This window comes from Chanodichthys erythropterus, chromosome 3, assembly GCF_024489055.1.
Source record: "Chanodichthys erythropterus isolate Z2021 chromosome 3, ASM2448905v1, whole genome shotgun sequence".
Classification (NCBI taxonomy): Eukaryota; Metazoa; Chordata; class Actinopteri; order Cypriniformes; family Xenocyprididae; genus Chanodichthys; species Chanodichthys erythropterus.
The window spans coordinates 48,871,966-48,896,342 of NC_090223.1; the positions used below are offsets into that span (position 1 = coordinate 48,871,966).

Sequence of the window (24,377 nt, forward strand, 5' to 3'; positions counted from 1 at the left end):
GCATTTATACAATAAATACATTTAATAAAAATAGCATTAAAAAGAGCAAATGAAAAGTTATTAATAAAATGAAAAGCAAAAAACACATTAGTTACCAGAACCAGTGCAGGTCTATTGCACTTACACTGCAAGACTTATAGATGTATTTTGATGTATTAGATTTTTTTTTTTTTTCCCCCCATCCACTTATATGGTTATCACAATGTCAAACTAGTGCTGGGCGATATACAGGTTAATCCAGTACTGGTCTCAATTTCACGCATGTCGTTCCATGCATCACACTATTACTGTAACTGAATAAAAAGAAGATTGAAATGCTTTGATTTAAAAATGACTAATAAACACATGACTAGGACAATATGGTTTATCGGAGTTCTTCAAGCCTTCTTGGGTATTTTCAGTGATAATAAAGTATATTTATACTTCAGTGCTAATTGACACATAGCCTTTATCACTGTAAAAGAATACTGTGAAATAATATGTTGTGTCTTAGGGGTGTGAGGAGATCTCGTGTCACGAGATCTCGCGGGACTAAAATGTGACGAGATGCGAAAAGTAGTCTCATGATGTTGCCATGACAGTGTGTTAGGATGATTAGGAAAGAACATGCCACCGCTATGTTTACATTACGCCTCCACTGTCGTTTTGCTTTGTATTTAAAAAAAAAACATTTAATTCAGTTGGATAACGGTCGCCGCAGCTCCCTATTCCCAGAGTTACGCGTGATCACGAAAGTGAAAGTAAACGTGAGCACGCATTCAAACGCGATTTCAATACCCCGCATTTGAAAGTGGCTCCAGATATGAAAACAAATATCTCTCAATATCCTCCTGGGACCCAACATTTTTTTTTTTTTTTTTGAATTTAGCATTTTTTTCACGTCATTATATTGTTTAGAGCATAAGAAACAAATGAAAAAATATATTTTTTTAAAAATTATATTTTATTCATATGTTATGATATGTCCTCTGTAGTGGACACCAGGACTAAGTTGTTTAAAAAATAAAATGACATGAAATGACATTTATAGGCAAAAACAATGGAATTTTTTTTTAATCACCAATCAATTTTTAGGCTTCAATATTGTTTTTAACCAAACTATGTATAAAGATGATTCTCAACTATGTTATGAAACATATAATGGAATTAATTGATATACCATTTTACTTTATGCAATATGAGGGTAAAATGGCCATACATCGGTTTTCCCATTCAATACAATGTATCTATACACTGTATCTAATTTGCATATTAATGTATTCTTGGAGCAACATGCAATGAAAAAAGAAGTGTAATAATGGGAGCAATAATTGGTAACATTTTCATAATAATATCTAATAATTAATAGGAATACTGACATATAATTTCTTTCCCTATTCACTTGTTGTGTCTCCTAAAATGCCTGATAAACATGATTTAAGTCCTGGTGTCCTCTACAGTGGACATGTATGAAATCAATGTTCTGTTTCATAACAGAAAGTCATATTTTGATTTGAAACCCCATAACATTTTCCTGAGATGTTGATTTATAATAAACAATTTGAAAATTAATCCGATTTAAATAAATTTTAAATTTAATCACAAAATATTATCATATTTCCATAAGAGTGCTAATTTTCATTTTCAGTCATAATTAAAGACCAAGAAGTTGTTGTTGTCATGGGGAAACCTCTAAAAGTCTGGTATCTCTGCAAAGCCCTGAATGTGCTCTTTACAGGACATCCAGACTTAAAACTGTGACATGTATGATGTCAGAGAAAATCACTCAAATATAATGTCCACTACAGAGGACAGAAGTCTATTCCTGGGTCCCAGGAGGATATGAAAGCTATTTTAGGCTGGACAGTGTAGTTGTAACCATCTCTTAGCTCTGTATCAAAGAAAAATTTGGTCTTATTTGCACTTTGAATATTGAGAGAGTGTGATTATGGTTGCACTTGTAAAGTGTTACCATGAAAACGAATAACAGTTTTCTCTTAATCTTATTAAGCACAAACAATAAGGTTTCATTTGTTAACATTAGTTAATGCACTGTGAACTATCATGAACTAACATTTGAATGACTATTTTTATTAACTAACATTAACAAAGATTAATAAATACTGTAGCAAATATTGTTCATTGTTAGTTGATGTTGGTTAATACATTAATGTTAATAAATGAGACCTTATTGTAAAGTGTTACCATTTTTATTCATACTGTTTTTATTATATGATCAGTTTGTGGAAAGGAGTTCAGTTAGGAGGTCAGAGGTTGTAGAAGCTCATAAATCATGTACAGTAAGGTCTGAAGAGACTGAAATCATACAGAAGAGAAGTCGGTCAGTTGAGTTAGTAGCAAAACCTTTTACAGTGCTTGAGTATTGTTGTCTTTTACTGCATATGATAATTCATACTCAAAGTAGAACTGAAATGACGTTCATTATTCAAGATGATTAGTTAAAACATTCCAAATACACCTGCAGAATATTTTTTCTAGTCATGTATTTCGCCATTGAGGATTTCTTAAAAATAGTGTGTAAAAATCTTGTCTCGTCTCGTGAGATACCTGTCTCATCACACCCCTATTGTGTCTTATTAAATGCTTCTCATGTTTGGAAAGATGTTTGATGTGTGTTGCTTCTTCAGATATGTTGTAGAGATGCACCCGTTGCAAATTTTTTTCTTTTTTTTTTTTTGGTTAGTGTGACCTGCCGATGCTATAATTGACCGCAAATACAAACAAAAATCTACTTTCTTTTCAATGCAGTTTTATTTTCTTAAAAAAAAAAAAAAAAAGTCAGTAGTAAAATAAAAACAAATTAAAAAAATTGCAAACAACATCACAAATAAATGCAATAGAATAAAGAGATTAAACATAAGATTTTTCAGGTTAAGTAGGTTTTTATTCAGGTAAGAATAGGGCTGGGCGATATATCACATGAGATTGTCATGCGCATTTCGTCAGTAAAGCCGGTTCCCTGATTACCGCTAAATCGCCATCACCTGCTTTCAAATGGAGCGGCATTTAATAGACAGAGCCGTAGTTCACTGAAAAGCACGCAATATCACGTTCATTATCGAAAGCAATTCATCTGCGATATGAGCACGATATTGCGTGGCTTGTCAGTGAACTACGGCTCTGTCTATTAAATGCCGCTCCATTTGAAAGCAGGTGATGGCGATTTAGCGGTAATCAGGGAACCGGCTTTACTGACGAAATGCGCGTGACAATTGCATGCGATATATCGCCAAGCCCTAGGTAAAAAAATACTACAGAAATTAAAGTAATCAAATGTAAAATAACACTGGATAGTCTTCATTGTAAAAAAAATAAATACAGATTAATACTTACCATTAAAGTTATTTAAAGTTAATTAAACATATTCAGTCAAGAGCAGAAAGTGACTTTCTTTGTCACATGTTCTTTGATTAATATGACAGACAGCCGCAGAAATATTAGACTGCTGTCCCTTTAAGATTTTGAGCAAAGACCTGTTTTATGCAGTCTATGGCATGGACCCAATATATTGTTACACAGCATGCATTTTCTTTCTCTACTATTTAATGTTTCAAAACTAACTGTGTTTAACTGAATACTCAGTTAAACACAGTTACATTTTGACATAATTTTGTATGTATGACTGTTTAAGTGCCCATTCACACCAAGATGTAACTTTAACACTAACTATATTAGCGTGCACACCAACGGACAACATTGTTTATTGTTTACTGGTGTAACTGCGCTGCAGTTATGATGTTTGCCGCTTTAAATAGTTCTTTAAAGCAGGATGGATTCGGATTGGCTGTCAATGTTTTTATCATTAAACAGCTGGAAAAAAATGAAAGTTTAGTCTAACTTGAAGAAATTATGAAATAAAAGAAATATTACTATTGCACAGTAGAATGTACTTAAAGTAATAATAATTTGATTAAACATCATTTTTGAGGAATATCACACAAATGTTCATAAATATTTTAATTTAAAGGTGCAGTCCATAACTTTTTTTGGTTAAAAATGAGCAAGTACATAATCAGCCAGTGTTCAAAACTATCTCCTTACCTTAGCCCGATTCACAACATTAAGCTTGTAATAATGTTTTATAATTCAGGTGATACTGGTGGGTTTCTGTGGGAAATTCAAATATGTTGCCGTTCGTCTTTGCGTCATTGCGTCACGTCAGTTTACAGAAAGAAGGAGTCCCAGCTAGTGGGCTATATGGAGTCATGCCGAGGCACATCCCACATAAAAATGATAATTCTGCAAATAACTGCAATTGCAGGTTTCAAACTGCCAGAATAAAAAAAAAAAAAAAAAAACTTTTTGATCATACCACCCAACACTTTCAAACATCACAATTTCAGATCCAGTCTAGCATTTTAATACGGTTGTCATTACTGAAATTTTGTAGTGTGTAATTAGCAGCATAAACAATAAAAATTGTATTTAAATTATAAGTATCTTATGCTGCCGCCTTGTCTTACTACCTAACTGGTATTGTTGTATTTACTAAGACAGCTTCTGTGTGATTGTCTGTCGTACGGGTTTGTTTCAGCAGTGCCTGTGGGTGCACACATGAGTGTGTCAGCGTAGGTTGCATGACTTTGGTCTTCAGGCAGAAACCATCGTAAAAAGAAGTGGGATCGAGTGACAAACCGTTGTGCCATCTGTCGCTGGCACTCAGAGGGACGTGACGAATTAGAGTTACTCAACGCGTGTCAGACAGGGAAGACATGCATACAAAGAGTAATTGTGTAAGCTCAACAGAGAAAGCAGCGCAGCAAGAATAGAGCAAGACATGCTTGTTGAGCGTCTGTGAAAACGTAACGCTTTCTCACTGGATCCCTTTGAAATTAATTACTTAAGATTGATGCAGTCACAAGGGGAATCTAAATCCCTCTTTAACCGGCCAGAAAAATCATTTGAAATTATATATTAGCTGCTTCCAAAATTGAGTAAGTGCCACACCTGCCAATGTCATGTCAGTTGTGAAAATGTACTGGCTATAAATATTATTCACAAGCCATACAATTGTATTTTGTGTCATTTGTTTATTATTGAAGTTGATATTTATGTATATTTTGTCTGTGGCAATGCACTTATTTGTTGTTGTTGTTGTTTTTTTCCCACGTGTATATTTATTTATATTGTGAACCCCCCCCCAACATATTATGTTATACTATACAATGCTATGCAAAATGGTGAGTAAATACAATGGTAAATTTTCACTCTCATTTGGCAGGCAGTGCAGTTTATGTTTGACGGTTGGTTGGTTGGTTGCATGCAGTTGTTTGCAGTGTATCAGTAGATTTTGCTTGTTATGCATATTTTAGTTCAAATTATGTGTGTCACATGTTGCATTGTCAGAGGAACTTGTGTGAAACTGGGGCAGAAACACCAAGAAATACATTTTCTTAATATAGCTACTTCTGATTTGGACATCAGGGTGGGACTCTGGGGATTTATTCAAATGTTAGGCAAGATTGTAGAAGACGTGCATTCTGGGAAAGAGTCCTGCATGAAGTGGAATGCTTCTACAGAATGGCTCAAGTCTGTGTCGCTCAGCAGCTGCCGGTGTGTTTGACAGCTGTGCGGTAGTGTGTGTGTGTGTGTGTGTGTGTGTGTGTGTGTGCGCGCTGAATGCACTGAAGTTACTTAATAGGGGTTTTGTTCTGCTTTAGCTGAGCTGTAATAGAGGAAATGATATCACAGAATTTGAATAACCACAGCACTTTCTTTTCCGCCTGATAGTAATTATTTTCTTTCTTTTTTTTCTGGAAGCTGAAAGAGCCAATCACAAAATGTATTTTGCCCTAAAAACCCTTTCTATTATAAGGGAATAACTCTGATAACTAAAATAAAATTAAAAGACAAGTATATGTGGGATTTGTTTTTTTTTTTTTGTCAGTAGATATCAAACCATTAGATATCAAATTTGGTTTTCAACCGTAACATACAAAATTATGTTATATTATAATTACTGTATTGTTCCAAATATAAGACGAACATGATTACAAGATGACCCCCCTTTTTTCTTTTTTTCTTTCAAGAAGTACATTTTGAAGACCAAATCTTATATTTTATAAAGATAATTTTTGCATATTGCATATTTTTCATATTTTCTTTTTTGTATTGATAGCATGGTAAATGCTGGTAAAATGTAACAATGATCGCATTTAAAAATAAACACTTTTTGGCATGATTAACATTTTGGCATGATAAAAATAACCTACAGCCCATCTGAATTATATAACAATTAGGCTATCCATCTCATAGTGAAAACCATGAAGCCTATCAAAATTTCATTAACAGTAGAAGTGAAATCTTACTGTAGTTGAAATCTGGGTACCATCTTACATTTTAAAATCCCTTCAGTGAGGCACGCAAACATGAGTCACGCGGCTCTTAGACGTTAAGCTTTTCTTTTTGACTGTCTTTGGCCCTGTCCCAAATGGCACTCGCTTATCAATATACTTATGGACAAGGTATTGACAGTGAGTATTACAAAACACTATGGATATAGAAGCTCCTATTACGTATGAATGAGAGAAACTGCAACATACAGTATGGCAGAATACGTCCCGCCTTCTAAATAAAAGAGCCAATCGCTGATTGATAAAGTCATTGCATTGCTGCGGCTGCTGTTAGATACTGCGTTTCCCATAGAAACTTGAGACTCACTTAGTATGCGAATTGGCTCGGCTAGCCTGAAAATAAACTTTTTAATGCTATCTGAGCATAAGAAACAACGAAATATGTTTGAAATATGTTATTTAATTGTGAGTTCACCTAGCAGTTAATACATATTCAAATTCACCAATTCAAATAGATAGGACTTGGTCTTGGATGTCTGAAATAGCTGACCAGAGGCACTGCAAATATGGCTCCATAGTGAACAGACCTTCCTTGAATGGGACTTTGGTATTACTGAATAATCAATATTGTAAAGAGGGATAAAGTGTTTGAGATAGTAAGTTGGAAGCGAGTGTTTGGTCAAGAGGGTCAGCTGATGCAGTAAAGATGCTGCTTGTTGACCGTAGAGCAGAAGCTGATGTTAAGCCCACTCAGACCCTGTAGTGCCTCTCTGAAATAAAGCCCTGAACTTTTCAGTCTGAGCCCATGAGGTTCTTAATCTCACTGTGAGCTTCATGTGTTCTCGCTAATCAGATTTCCTCCTGTCGGCCGTCAGTATCACAGCGCTCATCTCGCGCCTGTGTGGAAGGTGATTTCTGGGTAGGTGGTTGACTTTTGTAAGTCGGCTATCTGCACTTAAAAGTGTGCTGATCGAGTAATTAGCATACTGATATGGTGTCCTCACCAGGCATGCTGCAATAAAGTGTCAAGCAGTAAATCTCGATGGATGCGTCAGGATATTTATTAATATTTCTCAGATTGTGTTCATCAGAAAGAAGAAAGTCATATACACCTAGGATGGCTTGAGGGTGAGTAAAGCTTGGGGTGATTTTCATTTGAAAGTGAACTAATTTTTTAAGGGTCATTCGCACTGTTGCTAATGTGAAGCTACAATGTCAAGTCAACAAAGTTTTTGTTCTGAAAGCTTCTACTTGAAATGAGTTTTAGATCATTGCAAATTGTGCCTGCATATGAATTTCATTGCAAAGCTAAAATGCTGATAATATGTTTTTGAAATAATGAGCTTGATAATAAAGGAATGCAAGGAAACTCCTTCAATACGGTTTAAAAACAGGGCTCCAGTTTATTTATTATCCAGTTTATTCTCTGTTTATTATCCATTAGGGATGCACAGAAATTTTGGCCGCCGAAAATTATCGGCTGAAAATGGCACTTTCACTTTTTGGCTGAGAGAGAAAAAAGGTCGAAAATATGATGCAAAACTTTGAGGCAACTGCTCAAATGTTCAACTTCGTTTGTGCATTCTCTGCTCAGTGGCTCACGGCCCAAACACTCCACTCACGTACCACTCAAGCTCACGGGAAAAGCAAAGTCCGCTCAAAAACGTCACAAAATTTCCCTGGACTTGTTTGTTTCTGTTTGCAATAGTCATGCTGTACTGTAACATGGTGTGGTATAGTCGTGGTGGGCAACCCCGATAAAATGACGCTACCCTCTCATTCACTGATCCACTGCCTGTTATCTGCTCACATGCTCTGATAATAATAGCTGTGTAGGACTATAATTGATCAAAAAATAAATCTGTTACATCTAATTCTGTCTCATAGAACTGAATGAAGAATAATATATTGATATATTGATAGGGCTGCACGATTAATCGCATGCTATTCTCACGCGCATTTCGTCAGTAAAGCCGGTTCCCTGATTACCGCTAAATCACCATCACCTGCTTTCAAATGAAGCGGTATTTAATAGACAGAGCCGTGGATCACGGACAAGCCACGCAATATCGCGTTCATTATCGCAGGCGATTCATCTGCGATATGAACGCGATATTGCGTGGCTTTTCAGTGATCTACGGCTCTGTCTATTAAATACCGCTTCATTTGAAAGCAGGTGATGGTGATTTAGCGGTAATCAGGGAACCGGCTTTACTGACGAAATGCGCGTGAGAATAGCATGCGATTAATCGTGCAGCCCTATATATTGATATTATTTTAATACAGGCCTATTTTCTGTCCAAGTTTTGTGTGTAACTTTAAAAGTGTGGTTATTTTATTTTATTGGCTTGTATTTTTTTTTTTTTTATTCAAATTCAGTAAAAGTATTGACTAATTAAAATTCTAATAATAAGACAGTAATACAAAGGAATACCAAAGAATACCTAACTTTTAAAAAATTAACAAGGAGGGTAGTGAATGACGTCCCGGGTCACTAAAGACCCGAGGTATGCATTTAAGGGTTAAAAGGAAATTTTATCAGGAAAAAAAACCTTATTTCATTTTTTTTTTCCTCCAAAATCGTGTAGCCCTAGTTCATTGTTTGTTTCTTGAGATTGAATTAGTATACAATTATTTTCAGTGTCACTATTCATCAGTAGTTTATTCTCTTTGATTGTAACAGAGCCCTTTCATTTCCTGTGCTGATAATAAACCAGCTGCAAAGAAATTGGCAAAGAAGTGATGTTTCAGGAGTTGATATAACACAGATGATGTCATATTGCTGGAGGTTTACAGATTGTGTACTCTGAAGATAAAGTGCCTTCTAGTAATTCTGTGAGGTTTTAGCTTTGGGAGGGGTGCATTTTATTCAAGCTAATCTGATGTGGCTCAGGTCCAATGGGTATTTCTCACAGGAAGACACAGCCTTTAAGGGACTGTTATTTTAAGATGTTTGCACTGTGTTTCTCATTTCCGTTTCTAGCTTTATTTTGTACTTTTGTGTTCTGGACTTGTGTGTTTACACATGACTTGTGCCAGCTCAGTTGATAATAATAATCTGCTCTGATTTGTTAATCAAGTTGTTAATTAGTGATTGCTGGCCTTTTTGAGATTTATTTGGGGGGGGAACTGTGTTCTCTTTAATTTATATATAAACATTAGGGCTGTAACGATATGCGATATGAAACCGAAATCGCGATACGCAGGTCCACGAACCTGTATCGCGATGTGAGAAGGCAGAATCGCAACACACCCCTTCCAACTCCCAGAGTTATCCTTCCTGTCCAGATCCAATGCTACCACATTTTTAAATTACTATAAGTATTAGGGGTGTAACGATTTATCATAGATGGTGTGTCTCAATCAGCTCAATAGTTCAGTAAGTGTTTCGGGCACACATTGAATCTTGCAAGCAGGTTTAAACGTTTCTCATGTCAGTCTCTTGCATGGTCGCGTGAGAAAAGTAGTGGCTTTCTTTCACTGCAGTGCACAGCAACAGCTGTGCTCACAGAAAAGCAAAAGACGCCTGCAATGCTTTGCTTTAAGAAGTTCTGTGGGACCGTTCACATATTGTGTCTTTTCCGCGTGCAAGTCAGTTATTATTTTCAAATGTAGCCACGCGGCAGGCGCGCTCATAATGGGATCAACGCGGTCGCGACTCGCATGCAATTCTCAACTTCTCAGAATGCCGCAAGCGCACCGCAGGTAGTGTGACAAGAATCAACCGATCAGCTATGGCCTTTCCGTAACAAAACATCAAAAGCTCAGCCGAACAGCTGATCATAGCTGTACATGGTGGTTTTTATATCTTATCTCCATCAATATATCTCGTAGTAAAACTAATGCAAGGGCTAGAAATCATTTATCCTTTGCAGAAACATCCTGATCCTCTTGGAGAGCTCAGTTCATGGTTGCATAGCAACGACCGACGCCATGGGAGCGCAAGCGCTTTGGAAAGAAGGAGAAGCGGTGCGGCCGCGCTTTCCACGCGTTTTTAGACGCGATATGTGAACGGCCCCTATTCAAAATTCAAGTTCATGTTAAATTTAACATTTTTTTTTTCAGTGACAGACAGCCCTATTCAACTGTTTATTTGAATACAGAAGTTTTTTATTAATTTTATATTTATTTATTTTATTGAAATGTGATCTTGTATGTACAACAAGGAAAATTATTGAAATTTGTTCATGTTTTTTTAATAAATCTTGTTTCAGTTTCATTTTGTTAAAAATATCATGATATGTATCGTATCGTGAACTCCGTATCGAGATACGTACCGTATCGTGACCTGAGCGTATCGTTACACCCCTAATAAACATTATATTGACCATTACGAGGAGTACTGGGGCGGTCAAACTCCAAAATGACAAAGTGCTTTAAAATTATAAAACTGGATCCTACAATTCCAAGTCTTCTGATGTAATATGATAACTTTGCATGAGAAGCTGAAATTTAAGTCATTATTCACTAATAATGTTGTCTTGTAACCGGCTGTAACATTGACACTCATGCGAATGAGGTAATGCCCTCCAGAGGCAGGTTGAGACCTTAATTGGCTCTGGTTGAGATGGATGGTGTAATCCTGCTGGTTTATTCAGAGAGGGAGCATGAGAGACGAACACTAGTGATACTCGTTTAGGTTTTGATGCATGATTTTTGACTTCATTGAAACCAGACTTCATTCGCCCCAATGGAAAGCATATTCACACTGTCTGAATCGTTCCCTATCCCCTATATAGTGCACTATGAGCCATTCACCATGTAGAAAATAGTAATTTTGTGAACAAGTGACCCATTTTCAGCCAAAGTTTCAGCTTCTATTTATAATGTTGATGGGTGGGACTAGCTTATAGATAAGAGTAAGGCTAACATGTTCATACTAAAAGCCATTCATTTCATGGCAACTTCAATTTGAATTATTATTATTTTTTTATTTTTTTAAATCGGTTTGAATGAATGATTCAATGACTCAATGACAATACTTCACTTGTTTCATTACTGGATGAATCAGCTTTTTAAATGAATCTTTTAAATGAATGATTCAGTGACAAATATGTTTTTTTTTTTAAAAAGTGACTTCTCGCCACCTACTGGTCTGTAATCAGTACAATCGTTATTTGAAGCATCAGGTTCATTTCAAAAGGTGATTTATTGTTACAATATTAAAATTTAATGTGATTTTAAGCCTTTTTTTGCACTTAATTTATAGCATTGTGATGTTTATAAAAGCACTCTTCAGTTTGTTTAGCAGTGTGTTTGAGAGCGTTATCCTAGAGCAGGGATTCCCAAAGTTATTTGCAGATGAACTCTTTTGACATAAAATCTCAGGGGGTACTTCAGTTAAATATTTTAAGTTAAAGGGTTAGTTCACCCAAAAATAAAATTTCTGTCATTAATTACTCACCCGCATGTCGTTCCACACCCGTAAGACCTTCATTCATCTTAAAAACACAAATTAAGATATTTTTGATGAAATCCAAGTTTGTTTGTTTTTATCTGACATTCTGATGCAGAACCTGGAAGCGATGAATGTAAACGGCTTATGAAAATGACACAGAAGAGAAGAAATTGTTGAATAAAGTCATTATTTTTGTTTTGTTTTTGCACACAAAAAGTATTCTTGTCACTTCATAACATTAAGGTTGAACTTAATGTTATGCACTGTAGTCACAATGACTTTAATGACCTTGAATGAAGGTAATTATGTTGCTTTCTATGGGGGATAAAAAACAAACAAACTTGGATTTCATCAAAAATGGACACAATGATGATTAATGGTCACATGACATGCAGGGAACCAAATGTTTTATTTTGATTGCTTTATTTATTTTCATTTAGCATGTTTTAGGATTTAGTGATTATTTTAAAGTGTTTGCTTCTCTTAATGTCACAAATCCCCAGTAGTTCCCTCATGAACCCTTTAGGTGTCCACAAATCATCTCACACCTAGTACCTCATTCATTTAAAGCTTTTTAACTTTCTTTATCTCTAGCCAAGATTTAATGCGATTTTTGTCTCAACGAAGACTTTTTTTGCAGCGAGTCAGATTTATTGAGCCAGTCAGGTTTGTGTGCAGTTCTCAACTCTTTCTCCAATGTTGTTAATGGAGGATTGTAACTCTGGTAGAGTTGCCGTAGGCCTCTCTTGTGCCTCTTTTCTCTTACTGCAACACCCAAAGGGCCAGGTGATTTTGGGCAGGTGCATAACTCACATTTGTCACCTGTAATTATAGCCTCAGAGAGCTTTAAAGTGTATTCATTGCTTTGAAAAGTTCCTAATGTTCCGTCGTTTTTACAATGTTCCTGTTTTTCAAATTCGAACACAAAACTTAAAAATATTTTTTGAAATATTTTTGAAACTAGAATTCATTCTGGATTCATACTGACATTATCAGAAGATAAAACTTGTAAATATGAGCAGCTATAATCCACAGGTTGTATCACGTGATATATTTTATGCAAGCCTGTAGCATCTGAAAATCTTATATCTGAATTTTCATGTATTTTTTTCCCCCCTTTTCAGTTCAAGTTACTCGTCCGCAGCCCTTGAGTTTGAGAAGGAGCACAAAATCAATCCTGTGTACGACTCGCCCAGAATGTCACGGCGTAGTTTGAGACTACAGACCAGCAGTGGTTTCTATGGTGACAACAGCCTCACTGAGCTCACTGGGAATCACAGTGTCAGCTCCTACAAGCGGACCAGCACCACCACCACCAGCGGCGGCAGCAGCAGCGTCAGCAGGTCAGATCTTCATCTCTCTGTCAGTTTAAGATAACAAACCAAGTGTGCAACATTACTTCTTATCAGTAAACCCGCACAGCCTCATGCCAGCACATCTACGTGAGCATGTTTAGGACAAAATTGTCCTTGGTCTGTTTTTGCCATTGTATGTGGCAGTTGAATCTCTTAAAGCCATTAAATCCATTTATCTTATTACTGTGGATATCTCCGCTTAAAGGGAAGGAAGTTAATCTTAAAATGTATTATTTGCATTGAATTCTGCAACTATAGATTTGAGAAATACACAAGTGGTGACAGTCAGCATTACAACTTAGTAAGAGAGGTTGTCCAGCAATGACTGACATGTTAGTGCTTGAGTAAAATGATTGACATAGAGAAAATACCATATTTCCAACCTCTCAAAAATTCCCCCAAAAGATATAGGTTTGTGCGATCAGCCTGGCAGCACATATTTTACATGACTTGCAGCAAGTTCGTACAACTCATAGTCGTAGTACTTAATTTTGTGTCAGTTAAATGATGATGACAAACACGATTAAAATGCAAAAAAACAATAAAAAAATTCAAACATGATGAAACACGACAACTAAACTCAAATAATGTTTTATTACAAAGCTGAGATCCTTCTGAAGTCTGTACAGAGACTCAAATGAGCTGTTAAAACTGGACGCGTCAAAGCGAACGTTCTTTCACTCTTCCATTTGTCCCGTTGTCGGCAGACACAAGTGCGTGGAGTATATAAGAAATTAAACATGCATATACTGCATCCAGTGTTGACACCATCAGTGATTATAATGGGTTTCTATTTGCTTTTGATGCAACACTTACATCCAGTGTTTTCAAATGTCAGCTGTTAAGTGAATGAATAGTAGTGGACGGGGCCTGTGGTGCCATGCAATATTTCCATATGCCACAAAAGAAAAAAATGCACAAATTTAAAGTGGCAGCAACAAACGACTTTGTTTAGGTTGTAATAGAAGTGCATAGTGATACTCACTTTCAAAGTAATTGACCCACTGTATTTTTTTCCCACAGGTCTGTGCGGAGCAGGAGGCAGCAGCAGGGGTCGTCCACATACGAGTCTCAGAGCGTGACTCAGACTCCACAGAAAGATCAGGGTACATCAGACCTGAGCTTTATCAGTACAGCCAGTGATGCTTCTCTGATCTCCAACCTGCTGGATCAGTCCACGCTCAGACAGAGCTCCGCCACACACACATACTCTGGTCAGTGGCCTTTCATGAGTCAACTTGAAGTCAAAACTGAAAAACCCATTTACATTTTTAATGCATGTTCCTGATCTTATTGTGTTCGAAATCAGCACTGCTTATTATTTTTTAAGTTTGTCTTGGAAATATTTCATTAAATTGTTTTTTTAGGCAAATGTCACGCGATTGCTTATTTAGGCCCAATTACATAAACTATGAAACTATGCATAAACAACTGTTTTTGTAGGAAGTTCAAGATTTTGTTTAAATTTGCAGAATAAACAACTCTGCTAGGCCAGGTCAAGCCAAGTTATCATCTGTCCTCTGTTTCTTAAATCAGTTTTAAAGGGGTTGATTATGATTATTATGATATTATGATATAGCTTGATTATGATTTCACTTCTTCAACTTTAGTTAGTGTGTAATGTTGCTGTTTGATCATATACAACATCTGCAAAGTTACGATGCTCAAAGTTCAATGCAAAGCAAGATATTTTCTTTTACAGAAATCACTTTTTAAGAACTACAACAAATGGCTGGTAGGGACTACAATGAGCTTCTTCTTCTGTCTTTGTTTTGGTCTGTGCGAAACCGTGTGCTGCCAGTTTATCCAATAGTATTTCGACATCACAGCCATGGAAACCAGCAAACAAACTGGGTCAGAGAATCGCAGATTCTACTTGATCTAAAAGCCTCTGAATCCATCTAAAAATCTCTATGAACGACAGCATATTAAAACCGATAAATAAACTCATCAGCTTACAGTGTGTAAGTCTCCTCAGCTTTTATTGTCAATTATGCTCCCTCTTGTTGCGTGTCTTTGGCCATCTGCGTCTTTGAACGAGGGGGCGGGGCAAACAATATTTTGAATTTGGACTGCAGTACCTATTTTGAACACTGGGTGTCATTCCTACATAGAGCCCCTTTAAAGGGACACACACAAAGATGACGTGTTTGGTTTTTTGTTTGTTTTGTTTGTTGTTCTTTTGACAAGCTATAATAAAAGATCTGTGGGGTATTTTGAACTGAAACTTCACAGACACATTCTAGGGACAGCAGAGAAGAGACTTATTACATCTTGTAAAAGGGGCATAATAGGACCCCTTTAAAAAGGATTTTTTTTTTTTTTTTTTTTTTTACATTTCTAACTTTCTTCAGTGTGTATTGTTGCTGTTTGAGCATGGAAGGACTTTGCAGACCTTTTTCAAAAGAGAGTTATTCTCTATATCAGTAAGCACTGTTTCTGAAGTCCCTGAAACGGCTCCATTGTAGTCTTGAGTTTTCTTCTTGAGTTTTCTTCTGCACTGCAAAAAATGCTTTTCTTACTTAGAATTTTTGTCTTGTTTCCAGTCCAAATATCTAAAAATTCTTAGATCAAGCAGCATTTTCTTGACAAGTAAAAATTATTTTCTTGTTTTCAGAAAAAATAAGTCAAAATTGAGTGAGTTTTTCCTTAAAACAAGCAAAATAATCTGCCAATGGGGTAAGCAAAATAATCTTATTTCAAACTAAAAATAAGATATATAATCTTGTTTTCAGTTTGGATTAAGATTATTTTGCTAACCCGATTGGCAGATTATTTTGCTTGTTTTAAGGAAAAACACTTAATTTTGACTAATTTTGTTTTGACTAGAAACAAGACAAAAACAGAACAGCTTTTTTTGCAGTGTGGGAACGAACACGTTGCAGTATTCCTTATTTACATTGAACATGTTGCAATATTCTTTATTTACATAATTCCTGCACAAGGCATATGCAAAATAAAGGGGCAGCGCCTGGCTGAGTTTGTTAGTAGTGTGTTGAAACTCGTGGTTATGGTAAGGGGCTAGACACACTTGAAGGGGTCACTCTGGTCCAGCTAACCAATCGGAGCACATTGTGTTTTTCAGAATTAGGGGCTTCATAGAGACAGGAACTAAACGGAGCATTACTAAAAGACTGGGAAGAGAGATGCTGCAATAATGGAGAATATGTGAAAAATAATGTTTTTTTTTTTTAACATTCGAGCATGAAAACCTATTCTAGTAGACCCAAGAATAAAAATTAACACTTTGTAAAGGGGCATAAAATGACCTCTTTAAAAATGTGCTTTGACTTGTTTTTTTATTAACTTTTTGGTATTTTTCTTAATGTTGTGTTCAGTACAGAGAAGAAGAACTGCTCACAGCTCTCTGTTGGAGAATGGAGATGCCAGTAAAACGGAGGCACACGCTAATCTGGCTAATGGCTATATCTGTAAGGACTGCTCATTCCACGCAGATGGGAACGAGGAAGAAACGACATATACTTTGCCATACTCCAAGTCTTCAGTGTATCAGACAGCTACAGATGCCACTATGACCACCTCTCTGAACAGTGTTGACCAGACAGGTGAGGACATCATTTGGTCAATTGTTATACATATTGAGCATCTCTTTTTTTTTTCTGCTTCAGCATAAATATTTGAAATAGAGTTGTTAAAAGTACCGACTTCAGTACCAAGTCGGTACTGAAATTTTGAAAAACCATGAGCGGATTTGTAAACACCCCTGATTGGCCATTGTGTTCACGGCTCATCAGATATGTCTGTGATTGGCTACAATGATCAACGCTTCAAATTCAAACACCAGTTTGTGCTTTCAAACACTTCCGTGTGTTGATCATTGTAGCCAATCACAGACATGATGAGCCGTGAATACAGTGGCCAATCACCGATAAAGTGAAATGCATGCTGGGATTTTAGGTGAGCTGAGGCTGATCTTTGTTGTACATGTATTTCAGCGCATGACAGCTACTGTGGCAGTGTGAACGTGCGGGATCTGGCGACCACAGACAGCCATCTCAATCTCAACGGGTCCCTCTGTAAGTACACACAGGATGTGTAAACAGTCCTTCAGGCAGTTACAACATCTAGCAATATATACATTTAAAAAAAACCTCAAACTACTGCAAATAATATATAACATAACATGATGTGGACTATTGTGTGAAAATCTTTCAGTAGTGAAAGGGCATCAACAGAATGAGTCCAGAGTGTGGTTGATCTCACTCTTTTTAAACCAACTCTTAAAGTAGAGTTGATGTTCATGTTTGTGGCTCCTGAGCTCCAGGATTTTTAAGTGGTTATTTGTTTTTGTACAGCTAGTTTAAGGGCAGAACCTTAGCCTGATGACCAACAGAGTATGTGATGATCATTTCTGAATAAGTCAAGGATGTCAAATTATTCTCTGTGTTGTCAAACAGCATGGCAATGGACATACCTACAACCAGACACTTTTTATTTGGCCTTCCTGTCTTTACATCTTAGTGTTTTTTTATTATTATTTACTTGATGTATTATATTTTTAGCAGTTTTCAGTCATTTGAATGTATTATTTTTAGTGCTGGGCAACGATTAAATATTTTAATCGCGATTAATCGCATGATTTTTCTGCGATTAATCGCAGCATGTGCAAAATTCAATAATGAAATCAAAAGTAGTGTATTGCGTAATTTTATTCTTTCAAAGTACTGCTGTACATGGGCGTAGGTTTGGTCTCAGCTTTGGTGGGGACAAAAAAAAGGAATATTAAAATGTTTTTTTACTCTGGCCTTTGTATGTGGCAGAGAGACAGCCCTGGTAACTTACCGTCGGCGTCGTCAACATGCGTGCGCACGCGCGCGCACACACCCGCTCGCTGCTAGTGCAAGCACAAAAGTAGTCCCGGCCCGCGCGTGTAGCCTGTCAGATACCCCGCCGCCAAATTACGGCGTTGTACTGTTGTACTGTCGTCCTGGCCGTTAGAACCGATCCAAATAGCAGTGCAAAGATCCAAATAGCAGTTCAAAGGAGCTTGCTAAATATTGGTGGGGACAAATTTGTCATCTCAAAATATTGATAGGGACTAGTACCTAGCGTCCCCCCTAAACCTACGCCCATGCTGCTGTATGAACAAAAGTGCAATAGAGAATACGAACCGATGTCACACCTCATTGCATGCCGGAGCGGCGCCACCATTTTGACAGGATCGCCCTCTATTACTCGTACTGAAATTAATACGGATTCTTGCTTACCTTTTGTTTTGTTTCTGCCATTAAGTGGAACGTTAACATTTTTAATGGTATCGTTTGCATGGAATAGAAGCTATTTTATCGCATCGCATGATCATTTTATTTATTTTTTCACTGAAGTTTTGTAGGATTTCGTTTACAGTGTTGATCTGTTTACCGTGTCGCACGCTGGGTGCTCACTGCTGCTTCAGCCATCGTATGAATATCATCGTATGAATATCCAAATAAATCTATGTAATTAACACACTGAGAAAAGTCGATTCATTTATTTGTTGGAAACGTTTAAATGATGCTTAACCGAGCATATTGAGTAGGCCTACAATTGTTGTCATTGTAATTCCCCTTTTCCATGATCACAGATGAGGAGAATCAGAGATTATTAGGGGTGTAACGATATGCTCAGGTCACGATACGATACGATACGTATCTCGATACGGAGTTCACGATACGATACGTATCACGATATTTTGAACAAAATGAAACTGAAATTCAAAAAAAGATTTATTAAAAAAAAACATTAACAAATTTCAATAATTGTCCTTGTTGTACACACAAGATCACATTTCAATAAAATAAATAAATATAAAATTTTAATAAAAACTTTCTGTATTCAAATTAACAGTTGAATAGGGCTGTCTGTCACTAAAAATTTTTTTTTAAATTTAACATGAACTTAGAATTTTGAATAGGGGCCGTTCACATATCGCGTCTAAAAACGCGTGGAAAGCGCGGCCGCACCGCTTCTCCTTCTTTCCAAAGCACTTGCGCTCCCGTGGCTTCGGTCGTTGCTATGCAACCATGAACTGAGCTCTCCAAGAGGATCAGGATGTTTCTGCAAAGGATAAATGATTTCTAGCCCTTGCATTAGTTTTACTACGAGATATATTGATGGAGATAAGATATAAAAACCACCATGTACAGCTATGATCAGCTGTTCGGCTGAGCTTTTGATGCTTTGTTACGGAAAGGCCATAGCTGATCGGTTGATTCTTGTCACACGACCTGCGGTGCGCTTGCGGCATTCTGAGAAGTTGAGAATTGCATGCGTGTCGCGACCGCGTTGATCCCATTATGAGCGCGCCTGCCGCGCGGCTACATTTGAAAATAATAACTGACTTGCACGCGGAAAAGACACAATATGTGAACGGTCCCACAGAACTTAAAGCAAAGCATTGCAGGCGTCTTTTGCTTTTCTGTGAGCACAGCTGTTGCTGTGCACTGCAGTGAAAGAAAGTCATGACTTTTCTCATGCGACCATGCAAGAGACTGACATGAGAAACGTTTAAACCTGCTTGCAAGATTCAATGTGTGCCCGAAACACTTACTGAACTATTGAGCTGATTGAGACACACCATCTACGATAAATCGTTACACCCCTAATACTTATAGTAATTTAAAAATGTGGTAGCATTGGATCTGGACAGGAAGGATAACTCTGGGAGTTGGAAGGGGTGTGTTGCGATTCTGCCTTCTCACATCGCGATACAGGTTAAGTGATACTGAAAGTTTATATTTTGGTGTCATCCGTTTTTCTGCATGTGCTTTATTTGTAAATAGAATTTGGTCTCTTTAATATCAGTCTAAGTGCATTAAGCGTTTTCTTGAGATGACATGAGAGGAAACCGTTTAAGATATAAACGTGCTGCATTCATATTTTGGGCTCATTTGTGTATCTCCACACAGTATGCTTTAATAAACATGTACAGAATTGTTGGTCACATGAAGCGTTTTGTTAAGCATTTGAATGTCTCCGTCAAGTTCTGCTAATTCACGAGCGCAGTGAGAGTCAGACTCTCAAAGGTAATGTTAATTATTAAACCAAACGAAATCAAAACGTTCAAAAACACTTAGCAATGTGATTCTTTTATTGAGAGATAAGCAGTGGGTACCTTTTTCCATTTTTCTGTCCGCACCAGATATTTTCTTTTTCGCGCTGTAGCTCTCTTAGGCAATAAAAACGCGTTAACTTGCCCAGCCCTAATTATTTTATAGATTGATTTTTTTTTTTTACATACACTACCATTAAATACTTTAGGGTCAGTAAGATTTTTTTAATTTTTTTAAATGTTTTTGAAAGAAGCCTCTTTTATTTAAACAAAAATAAAGTGATATTGTGAAATAATATTATTACAATTAAAAAAAAACAAACAAACTTGAATATATTTTAAAATGTATTTACATGATCCTTCAGAAATCATTCTAATACGCTGATCTGGTGCTCAAATAATATCTTATTATTATCAAAATTGAAAGATGTTGCGCTGCTTCATATTTTTGTGGAAATCATAATGCATTTTTTTCTGGATTCTTTGATGAATAGAAAGTTTAAAGGATTAGTTCACTTCAGAATTCAAATTTCCTGATAATTTACTCACCCCCATGTCATCCGAGATGTTTATGTCTGTCTTTCTATCGTCGAAAAGAAATTAAGGTTTTTAAGGAAAACATTCCAGGATTTTTCTCCATATAGTGGAATTCAACAGTTACCAGCAGGTTGAAGGTCCAAATTGCAGTTTCAGTGCAGCTTCAAATGGCTCTACATGATCCCAGGTGAGGAATAAGTGTCTTATCTAGTGGATCAATCGTTTATTTAAAAAAATAAATAAAAAATGTATATACTTCTTAACCACAAATGATCATCTTTCACTGATCTGCGATGCATTACATATTGCATAGGAAGGGTCACGCATGATGTAGATTGAAGTACATTTACAAAGTACACTTTGTAAACACTGGATCACTGGATACTTCCGCCTACGTTATGCGTGACCTTTCCAAGGTAATTACGTAATGCGTGGCGCAGAGCAGAGCAGTGCAAGATGATCATTTGTGGTTAAAAAGTATATAATTTTTTTATTTATTTAATTTTTTTGAAAATCCGATCATTTCACTAGATGAAATTTGGACCTTAAACCCATTGGTAGCCTTTGAAGTCCACCATATGGAGAATAATCCTGGAATGTTTAAGTTCTTTTCGACTGAAGAAAGAAAGACATGAACATATTGAATGACATGGGGGTGAGTAAATTATCAGGAAATTTTCATTCTAAAGTGACCTAATCCTTTAAAAGAACAACATTATGTGAAATAGAAATCTTTTGTAACATTATAAATGTCTTTACTGACACTTTTGATCAATTTAATGTAGAATAACAGTATTAATTTCTTTCAAATTTTACTGACCCCAAATGGTAGTGCATCATTTTAAATATATATTATTTTATAAATGTATATTGTAGACTTTATTCATACAAGCAATATTTCTTTCCATGTATGTATTTTCACTGAGTTTTATCTGTGATGTTGATGTCGTCATCACTGCTGACTTACAGGCGATGACTGCAAAGGGAAACAGCACATGGAAACACACATGGAGCATAAGCGCTATTCCTACACCCGCCACGTATTCACAGCCTTGTGGGCCCTTGTTTCTTACACAGGTTATACACCTTCAGATCTTTACACACCTTCCTAGTAGACATCGACTTCAGTGTCTCTTTCCAGGACAGAAGTTTTTTTTCTATAAGCTTTCATATTACTTATGTTTTCTATTCATTTGTTTCCTGAAAGTCTTCACTAAGGTGTAATGAAATTTGGTTGAAGGATATATTGGATAGCAGGATGTTGTCTGATCATCTTCTGTTTTAATGGCACACTCTCAGGTTACGGTCTTCTGAGGGTTTGCCGAAGCTTCGGCTCTGCCGGTGCGTTCGTGACTCGGAAGCTGAAGTCCGTTCTGTGGTTGGCAGTGTGTTCTCCAGGTCGATATAATTCAGACTCCAGCATGCTCGTATTTCTCTCTCACTTACTTCTCTCTCTCACATCAGTTTTTGGCTCATTAGATTTCCACAGTATTTGATCAGTTTTCAAGCACAGTGAACCCACATGACTTCTTTCTGAAGACTGAAATCATTTTAACCGGCACTTCCTTTCTTAACTTTTCAGCGCTGGTGATTCGAGTGCACCCATCTCTGTATCTGATTCTTTGACTAATGATTCTCTTCCCTGAATCATATAAATCTGTCAATGTGTTACATGGACTGACTTTCACTCCATATAACTTCCTCTTCCCTGCTCTTACACATGTGCTCTGAACAGGGAAAGCAGCGACTGGCGCCTTCTGGTGGCTGGGAACAGGATGGTATCAGCTGGTGGCGCTCATGTCTCTGATCAACGTCTTTCTTCTCACCAGGTTAAAGTTAAAAGTGTTTAATCCTTTATATAAATATTGTGATTTTGCTTATTTTTTTAATACACTCTAGTCAAGTCAACTTTATTTTTATTGCACTTTATACAATAGAAATTGTTTCAAAGTAGCTTCACAGTAATAAATAGGAAATGAACAGAATTAATGATACAAACTTCATCAAATATGAGACAAGCTCTAAAAAGATAATGGTATCCTTATTCAGCTCAACGTTGATTCAGTTCAGTTCAATAACAGGGTTGATGTTGCAGAAATTCATCAATTTTGAAAAAAAACCTGATTCAGCTATAAAGCAGAAGACAGAAGTGTCATTTTTTTTTCAGTTCAACTTTGTTTTCATCCAATAGTGTAAGTGCAGTCAAATCCAATGGTATTGCAGGATATTACACTCTAATCATGTCATGAGCTTTTCTCTTTGGTCAGGATGTAAATATTGTCACAAATATTGTATGCAGTGTTGGGTAGTAACTGATTACATGTAATCAGATTCCAAAAATTAAGTACTTGTAATTGGATTATATTAGTTTTTAAAATACTTGTAATCAGACTACAGTTACTTTTTTTATTAATTACATGTTATTTCCACAATGGCAGTAAATTTTTCATAATTCATTGATTCTCTGCTTATTTTTCTTTTTTTTTATCTTTTAAAAATTTCCTTCTTTAAAAAAAAAAGCCTTACATGTGAATATCACTGAAAACTGAGACCCACAGAGGAGTTGTTCACTGGATTTACAGAAATCATTTCTCTTTTAACAGGCGTTTTCTCAACATTGCAGCATTGCATATCTAATCAATTTTTATGATTTCATTGCATAATAGCTTTCCTTAAAGTCATGAGCCCCAGTCTGGGAAACCCTAACATAATGTAGTATTTGATACACTTCATGTTGTTAACAAATAATGGAATATATTTTCTTTGTCTTTGCATATTTATATCAATATGGTACAAGATAATCCTATTCAAAACAATGTGATAAATGAGTTTAGTCAAAAGTAATCTAAAAGTAGTCCGATTACATTGCCTTAAATTGCCTACTAACTACAATTTTTGTCATGTAATTTGGAATCAGTAACTAATTACAGTTTGTAAGTAATCTACCCAGCTCTGCTTGTGTGCATATGATAAATGCTCTTTTTGACAGTATTTTTCCCTCTCTTTCTCTGTTAGGTGTCTGCCCAAACTACTGAAGCTTCTTCTGTTTCTGCTACCCTTCCTGCTGCTGTTCGGTGAGATTTGTATTGGATTGATTTGTAATATTTTCACTAAAGCAATTTAAATACTTTAATGTTAAAGGAATAATACAATTTATTTAATTTAAGCATCTGTGAGTATGTATAAATATGAATGTAAAGCACTTTACATTGATGTACCGAAGCATGTATTTTTGTTACATGCACTTACATCTTGTTAAAAAAAAAAATCTTTAATAAATCTCTCAAATAAAATATTCTAAAGTCTAAACTGTCCTTTTGAGGTGGAAAAGACCTTTTGATTATATTACTAACTTGTATGTAGATAGTTTTCTCCATGAAAATAGTCCTTCACAGATACATTCACTCCCTTCCTGCTGACACCAAGCGAAAGTAACTGGATTTGCTTGTTAAGCTGATATACAGATAAACACTACTGTTCAAAAGTTTTTTTTATTATTATTATTCAACAAAGATTAAATCAAATTAATTAAAAATAAAGATATTTATTAGGTTACAAAATATTCCTTTTGTCAAATAAATGCTGTTTTTTTTTTTTTATCATTCTAGTCATCAAAGATGGAAAAAAAAAAAAATTATCACTGTTTCCACAAAGATATTAAGCAGCACAACTGTTTTCAACATTGATAATGTTCATAAATGTTTTTTGAGCCACAAATCATCATATTAGAATGATTTCTGAAG

At 36.1% G+C, this 24,377-nt stretch overlaps 1 protein-coding gene across 10 annotated transcripts in view; it reads left to right on the plus strand.

The window, feature by feature from the left end:
- The window catches only part of sun1b (Sad1 and UNC84 domain containing 1b), a 39,969-nt gene that overhangs the window by 7,895 nt on the left and 7,697 nt on the right, over positions 1 to 24,377 (plus strand). For 7 of the 10 annotated variants that reach the window (XM_067382628.1, XM_067382623.1, XM_067382624.1 and 4 more), the window contains 8 exons: positions 12,816 to 13,034; positions 14,070 to 14,260; positions 16,385 to 16,612; positions 17,003 to 17,083; positions 21,604 to 21,711; positions 21,934 to 22,032; positions 22,370 to 22,463; positions 23,650 to 23,708. In XM_067382628.1, the coding sequence (XP_067238729.1) occupies positions 12,889 to 13,034; positions 14,070 to 14,260; positions 16,385 to 16,612; positions 17,003 to 17,083; positions 21,604 to 21,711; positions 21,934 to 22,032; positions 22,370 to 22,463; positions 23,650 to 23,708 (1,006 nt within the window). In that variant the 5' untranslated portion in view covers positions 12,816 to 12,888. Of the gene's footprint in view, positions 1 to 11,405; positions 11,437 to 12,815; positions 13,035 to 14,069; positions 14,261 to 16,384; positions 16,613 to 17,002; positions 17,084 to 21,603; positions 21,712 to 21,933; positions 22,033 to 22,369; positions 22,464 to 23,649; positions 23,709 to 24,377 lie in introns of those variants that run through there. The other 3 variants (XM_067382630.1, XM_067382627.1, XM_067382632.1) reach the window with 3 other exon arrangements.